This window comes from Podarcis raffonei, chromosome 12 (assembly GCF_027172205.1).
Source record: "Podarcis raffonei isolate rPodRaf1 chromosome 12, rPodRaf1.pri, whole genome shotgun sequence".
In the NCBI taxonomy this organism is placed as follows: Eukaryota; Metazoa; Chordata; class Lepidosauria; order Squamata; family Lacertidae; genus Podarcis; species Podarcis raffonei.
This window is the reverse complement of record NC_070613.1, coordinates 26,283,868-26,291,065: the sequence shown is the minus strand read 5'-3', so window position 1 is coordinate 26,291,065 and position 7,198 is coordinate 26,283,868. Positions and strand designations below refer to the sequence as shown.

General features: G+C 40.5%; 1 protein-coding gene across 1 annotated transcript; it reads right to left on the bottom strand.

Annotated features, from left to right (window-relative positions):
- Positions 1 to 1,230: 1,230 nt before the first annotated feature.
- On the bottom strand, positions 1,231 to 6,430 carry CLDN12 (claudin 12). Its single transcript, XM_053410270.1, has 3 exons — positions 6,242 to 6,430; positions 4,149 to 4,215; positions 1,231 to 2,310 (listed from the first exon to the last, which is right to left on the bottom strand). The coding sequence occupies exon 3, from the start codon at positions 2,287 to 2,289 to the stop codon at positions 1,552 to 1,554; it is 738 nt and encodes a 245-aa protein (XP_053266245.1). The 5' UTR covers positions 2,290 to 2,310; positions 4,149 to 4,215; positions 6,242 to 6,430; the 3' UTR covers positions 1,231 to 1,551.
- Positions 6,431 to 7,198: the final 768 nt, after the last annotated feature.

Genomic DNA, 7,198 nt, shown 5'->3' with positions numbered 1-7,198 from the left:
AAATACCACCAAATGGGAAAAAATTACCTGAATACAAGCCAAATACCTGATTCCTAATGAATAGGGGGAAAGACCAAGGTCAGAGATGGAGAAGTCTGACCTACATGAAAAGCTACAGCACCAGAAGTCCTTTAAAAAAGTCAAGTCAAACACTGCCTCTAACAATAATCTCATCTTCAAAATTATTTATATAAAAATACTGTGAAATCACTAGTGTTACTATTAATTCAGGGGCCCATTTTCAATACAGCAAACCATAAAAATAATCCTAATTTAGTAACACAGTCTAAAGCTCAAAGGGCATTGCTAAGCAAACAATGAATACAGTGCAGCAGATTTCATTCGAACTTATAAGGTGTTTAAAATAATTCTGATTTTTTTTTAAGTTACAGCAACAGGAATTTGGGTTATCCAAAAATCCTTGTTATAAATAAATAACCCAGAAAGCCCAATATAACTATATATCAAAATATAATAGCATTCTATGGCCCCATTTAAAGAGGTATCACTCCAGTTTAAAGAGTCATGGCTTCCTCCTGAAGGGAACGGTCGTTTGTTAAGGGTGCTGAGTGTTGTTAGGAGACCCCGATCCTGCTTTAAATGTCTAGCAGAGGGGACCTATTAATATAGATTTCTAGTTTTGGTGAACTTTAGATAATTCCGAGACTATTTGAATTATCGGTATTGTACTATGTAAAATTTAATTGTAAATGGATTCTGGTCACCTCCTATGTTTAAAAAGAGAAAGATGTAGCCTTTAAGAAATATCACCTAAACCTAAAAGCAAATGCAGACTATGCTATTGCAATAGGGGGAATTATTACAATGAATCATCAACATCCCTAAGTTTATCATTTTCAAAAAGTACAAAATGGCTATCTTTGAATGATCTTATTAAAATCTGGTTGTTTTAGATTAGGTGTCAATTTCTGGAAAGTCACAAATATCATTGATGTTCACTTTTTGCTTTCATTATTATTTTGAATAATGCTGCTTATATACATATTTCTTTTTATTTAAAGGTGATTCTTTTAATAATTAAACAAAACAAATGTTTCTAAATAAGCAAAAAACAAAACAAAATGGCTATCGGTAAACATTGTTACAGCCCAGGCATTTTTGAATTAGGTAAAAATTTGGACTGACAATAAATACTTAAAAATGAAAGTTTCAAGCACTGGCATGTTTTTTTTCAGTAGTACAATTCATGGAAGAAACTAGTTCAAAATATAAAAAGCAAAAAGGTCCCAGTCTTTAATTTACCTATGAATTCACACGCCACCAGTTTTAATGAGAACTAGAAACTTGTGAACAGCTTCAATATCAAAACAAGTAGAATTCTAATATTATGGCTCACTTACCTAACTACATTCCTATCTCTGCAGATAGATAGAGAAATTGGAAAAGCTATCAAGTTACAATAGCAATTTTTTCTCACCTAGCCTTGTAAAACATTTTTAGATGTCTCTGAGGGAATGGGGAAAACACTTCACCTGCAGTGCCTTGGCGAAGGACAGAACGAGCAGGCACTTGGCTTCTCCAGCTTATCATTTAGGAAGCGTGTGTAACAACTGGAATGTCAATTTCAATGGCAGAGTGGCGTGACCGTGCAGAATAAGGTTGGGAGGCGTAACTATGCACACTGGGCGCATGAGGATACAGAGGCTGCCAGAAAGGGGAAGGAAGCGTTTTGCATGCACAATACCAAAGGAATAAGAGGATGGCTGTAAACAGTAAGCCTCCTGCACTGGCAATGGCAATAAACACAGAGATGTCAAAGGAAAAAACTGGTTCGTATTTCTTGTTCAGTTCTTGGTTATGAAAGATGACCCAGATAGATGGCGTCAGGCAAATGACACATGCAAGAAGAAAGAAGAGGCCGGCCACAAGATGGCAGCCCGCACTGTTTATGAGACATCTGGCCTGCTTGATGTTGGGCACTGTGGTTATGAAGGCGGTATTACACATGCCAATCAAACAGAGAAACAGAGCCAAGACAGTGGTTAACATGCTTATGGGGAGAGCAAACTGGAGGACGCGTAAATCCAGCTGGTCAACTGCTGTGTACCACTCGGTGTCGTAGATGACGCAGTCTTTGCTGCCATCAAAGCGAACACACTTAATCCAGAGCCCAGTGTACACGGTGACATTCTTCTCATTCTTGTTATAGGTGAAGAGTCGCATCTGTCTCCAGTTAGGCAGCAGAGCCGCGGCAATAAGTCCAGATAAGGCAGCTGTACCAGAAAGGAAGGCGAGGACTGTCGCAGCATGGACATCACGGCAACCCATCTTAGCCAACAAAAATGCCACCTGGGGGGAAAAAACTTTACTAAATCATCAAGATTTATTCTCTGAATAGCTGTTTTTACAATAATTGTTTTATAAACTGCTGCGATGTTGGGGTGGTTTTTAAAAAAATCATAATCGAATCTATAAATTGTATGAGATAAAGAAATAATAAAGAAATATTCTGATCGACCCCTTTTTTTAACCATAATGAGGGAGAAATGACTGACAGTCTTGAAATATAAAGTAAACTGAATTCTGAAGAATGCACATTGGCGCTTGGGTTGTGCAGGAGGCTCTGCTCCAATGGGCCACTCTTATTAAATAATACTTTTTTCAGAATCAGAAGCTACTTGTGGGTAATTAAAAAACAGCAGGCGTAGCTGGTATAGCAAAGGAGATCCGGTGTAGCTTGTTTGTCATTCCCTGGGCCTCTCACCAAACTATCCAGCTATAGTTAGGTTATAGCTAGGTTTCATGCTTATTTAATAATGTGTGTGAAGAGGGGAGGGACCCTGCAACCATAATACTGAGTCTTTTGCATACTGATAAGGATCAAATTAAGTTGATAAAGATCTAAGCTGAGAATAAGTCTTTACAGACACCAGCATTTATTATGTATGATCAGAGATTAATGTCTTAATATGCCTTCAGTTGCATGTTGGGAGAAGCTCTTTCTAAAGCAGTGTTTCCCAAACATTTTCCACTCATGGACCATTTAAAATTTGCTGAGGGTATTAAAGGTAAAGGTACCCCTGCCCGTACGGGCCAGTCTTCCCAGACTCTAGGGTTGTGCACTCATCTTACTCTAGAGGCCGGGAGCCAGCGCTGTCCGCAGAAAATTCCGGGTCACATGGCCAGCGTGACAAGCTGCATCTGGCGAGCCATCGCAGCACACGGAAACGCCGTTTACCTTCCCGCTGGTAAGCGGTCCCTATTTATCTACTTGCACCCGGGGGTGCTTTCGAACTGCTAGGTTGGCAGGTGCTGGGACCGAACGACGGGAGCGCACCCCGCCGCGGGGATTCGAACTGCCGACCATGTGATCGGCAAGTCCTAGGCGCTGAGGTTTTACCCACAGCGCCAACCGCATCCCGCGCTGAGTGTATTGGTGGGTGACAATTATTTTTCTGCCTGGTGTAGCCATTGTGCTAGATGCTAGATTTGTGCTAGATTTTTTATATTTTGTATTTTATTGCATTCCACAGAATTCAACTTGAAATAAAAATAAAATACAATACATACAACGTAAAAGAAGCAATAGAAATAAAAATCACCACAAATATTTAAGGGGTTGATATGTCATCTCCCATCTTCAGTCGGAAATCCACAGACGGCCACAGATCACATGACTGAAACTCAGACCAGATTTCACTTGTGGTGTAACAATTACCATGGACAATATGGATTGATATAAAAGTTAGAGTTTGGAAGAAGATGCAGTTTTAAATATTTAAATCAGGGCTCCAGGGAAGGGGTTGGGGGAAGTCCTGAGATTCAGAGAAATCTCTGTACAGTGGTATCTCGGGTTAAGTACTTAATTCGTTCCGGAGGTCCGTACTTAACCTGAAACTGTTCTTAACCTGAAGCACCACTTTAGCTAATGGGGCCTCCTGCTGCCGCCACGCTGCCAGAGCACGATTTCTGTTCTCATCCTGAAGCAAAGTTCTTAACCTGAAGCACTATTTCTGGGTTAGCGGAGTCTGTAACCTGAAGCGTATGTAACCTGAGGTACCACTGTATATGGATATGTAGTTGGATTTTTATTTTTTTAATTTTGTATTGGAAAATTTTTTTTTAAAAAAAAATAAACTCAGAACAGTTTGGGAACCTGTTCTAAAGTCTTAGAAGAACAAACTTACCAAGAGATTTAACCAAATCCAGAATAACAGCAGAACTCTTGCAAGTAGTAGAACAATTCTAATAGATCTGGGGGGGGGGACAACAAATTAATTCTGGAGAAAATACAACTACAACAGATATAGCAAACTAGTCTTCACTTATATAAAGCACTTCAAAACCCTTCATTATCGTCACAATTACTGGTAACATGTTGGAGTGAATCACTGCTATAGAGATTGGACAGAAGGAACAGGGGCCAAGATGAATTCTTGGATGGAGCCAGCTTCCCAAGATCCAAAGCTCCCCTGATTGCACAATGCCAGTTTTTTATATAGGGGAATATTCAGTAATAGTTGACCTCCAAAAGTGCTAAGCCTGTGGGAAGGAGTTCCATCAACACATCTTCATACTCAACTCTTCCCAAACTAAGACAGTGTTACATTTCTTCCTATGAGTCGTCAAAAGAGAAAAGTTTTGCTGTTTTTCTACCTTTGCTCCTCAATACCTATCCTAAGGGCACATGTATTGTAGAACACTCTGCACCCAAAAGTGTTGTACAGATGAGTAATACTTTTTTATGAGATACAAGCCTGGCTCGGATCTTCTGCTTGTGCAAGTCATTTATGTACAAAGGGAGGCTGCAGACTTCACCTGAGATGCTCAAATTCACATCTATGTTGTGCTTCTCATACACATGTAGGCAACACTCCAGGTGATCAGAAACCATATTTCTTCAGCATTCCTGACTGCGTGGAGTGCTGTATATATGCACTGCAGACATGCACTTAAGTGTGCATATGGTACAACCTGCCACCCTCTGCATGTAAGATCTAACCTTAAATATGAAAAGCCAGTGCTTCATATCAACTTGTAAAAACATAGTACAGTTGCCAATCTTTATCTGGCAAGGATCATGCATCTCTAACAGATACACAAGAAGAAATTCAACAAGTGAAGTTTTTTTCCATGCTGAGCTTGGGTTTAATCACCATAGTTCATAATTAAAAGGATGCAAGATCAATTTGAGAATGTAGAGGGAACCACATATGATGTGCATTGATTATTTATGTGCAGCATTAACGTGCTAATAACTGGGTCAAAACTTGTGATAAGTGTATTTGAACATAATGTGATGTTTATACTGGTTTTACTGCGGCCAGCATCTGAACTGTTTCACCTTCAATTATGGGTTATCGCACTCAAGGGAGGTGAGAAGCCGGTTGTAATCACCGTTTTGAAACCTTCAAAAACACTGTACAGAAACTATAAAAAGACAGTCACTTTGCTTGCGTTACTAATGATGACTAAAGAGAAGGAACAACTCACAAGCAAGTCCCGGTGTGTGGGCTAAACTGTGACTCAGAGCATAATAAGTATCAAACCACTCGAAATACAAACACAAAGAGAAGAACGTAAGAAGACCTGGATCAGAACAAAGGTCTGTTCAATTGAGTGTCCACAATGATCAAGCACATGAATCGCACAAGCAGGACACGAAAACTCTCCCCTTTTGTGATTCCCAGCAATTGGTGAGGCGTACTGACTCAAAAACCTGAAGGCTGCATATAGCCATCATGAATAGCAGCCACTGGTAATTTTTTCTTCCATGAATATTTCTGATCCCCTTTTAAAACAATCTGAGATAGAAGCCATCGCTGTATCAAGCAGGCTGCAGCAGATCCCACAAAATAATTATGGGTTGTTTGAAGAATCACTTCCTTTGCGCTGCCCGGAATCTCCTATTGATCGCCCCATGTTCGAGTGTTCACCCCAAACCAGAGTATCAGAGAAGGACCAATTCATTCATTTATTTTTAAAGGTAATATTTCATGCCAGGTGTTTATATGTTCATGCCATCGATCTTTAGGGTGTATTCTAATACTTATCTGGGAGTAAGTCCCATTGAACTCACTGAGACTTCCTTCTGAGCAGATATGCATAGGACTGTGCTGTTAAAATACATCTACGCCGAAGTAAATCCCATCTATTTCAATGGAAATTACACCTTATCGGTCCGTAGTGACGTATGATTCTAATGAAATCCAGCCTCTCTGGAAGGAGCAATGGCTCACATATAAATAAATGCAGGAGAGATTATCTCCACCGTACTCACCCCCTTCCCACGCTCGAGGGACTTAATTTTCAAGCATCCAATTTCTCTTCCCCCTCTTGTTGACGCTGAGGATTCCCAGTGTCGGCTTTTCAGGAAGCGGCTGCCTTTTCCAGGTGTGCCCAAAGGCTTCTGGGATTGTAGTCTCCTCCTGCAATGCTCTTCGTTTCACCGTCCTCTCTAAAGACTACAATTCCCAGAGATCACTCTTCCTACTCTATTGTTCCGGGTGCTTCCTCTTTCTGATTGTATTTCAAGTTGTTTTCTCCAGCTCCATCGCGCGTTACTGGAAAGGAACTGATGCTGGAATAGGACACTCTGCATCTCTTCAGAGGCTTCTTGGTTATCAGTTTTCTCTTACCCTTTTGAATATGCCAGCTGCTGCGCAATCTATATATTCTCTGCCTCTCTTTTTAAGAATTGCGTGTCCAGCTTTCCCCTAAAGCATAATAATGGATGCCTGATCTCAAAACTCTTGTTTTCTTAAAAAGTCTCAGCTACAGCATTTCCAGAAGGCAGCTTTTAAGACCTGGCTATCACTATCCACCTGTGAGTCTGACCTGGAAACTCAAATCTGAAGCAGCAAAATAGCCAAATTCCAAGACACGACATAACCAGCTAAGCACGTTCAAAGGGACTGGGGTTATTATTCTCGTCAGAATCCCCCTTCCAGACTGTTTCTGATACAACTTGACAGGGGTGGGGAGAGGGGAGACAGAGGATATGTTGGAAGCCACCCAGAGTAGCTGGGGCAACCCCGTATAAGTAATAAATTTATTATTACTACTAATAATAATTCCCACCCTACAGTACAATCTTACACCCACACAAGTAGAATTTCACTTCTGATGTAATCCTTTGGAACCCAGCTGCTAGCTTGCATGTGTATTATACACCACAGCATTCCAAACATGGTTTCATCGTTGTCGCTTTAAAAGCCTCATTTTCCTGTGATCTGTT

Coding starts and splice junctions, on each gene's coding strand:
- CLDN12 (XM_053410270.1), bottom strand. CDS start 2,289: ATGGGTTGCCGTGATGTCCATGCTGCGACAGTCCTCGCCTTCCTTTCT.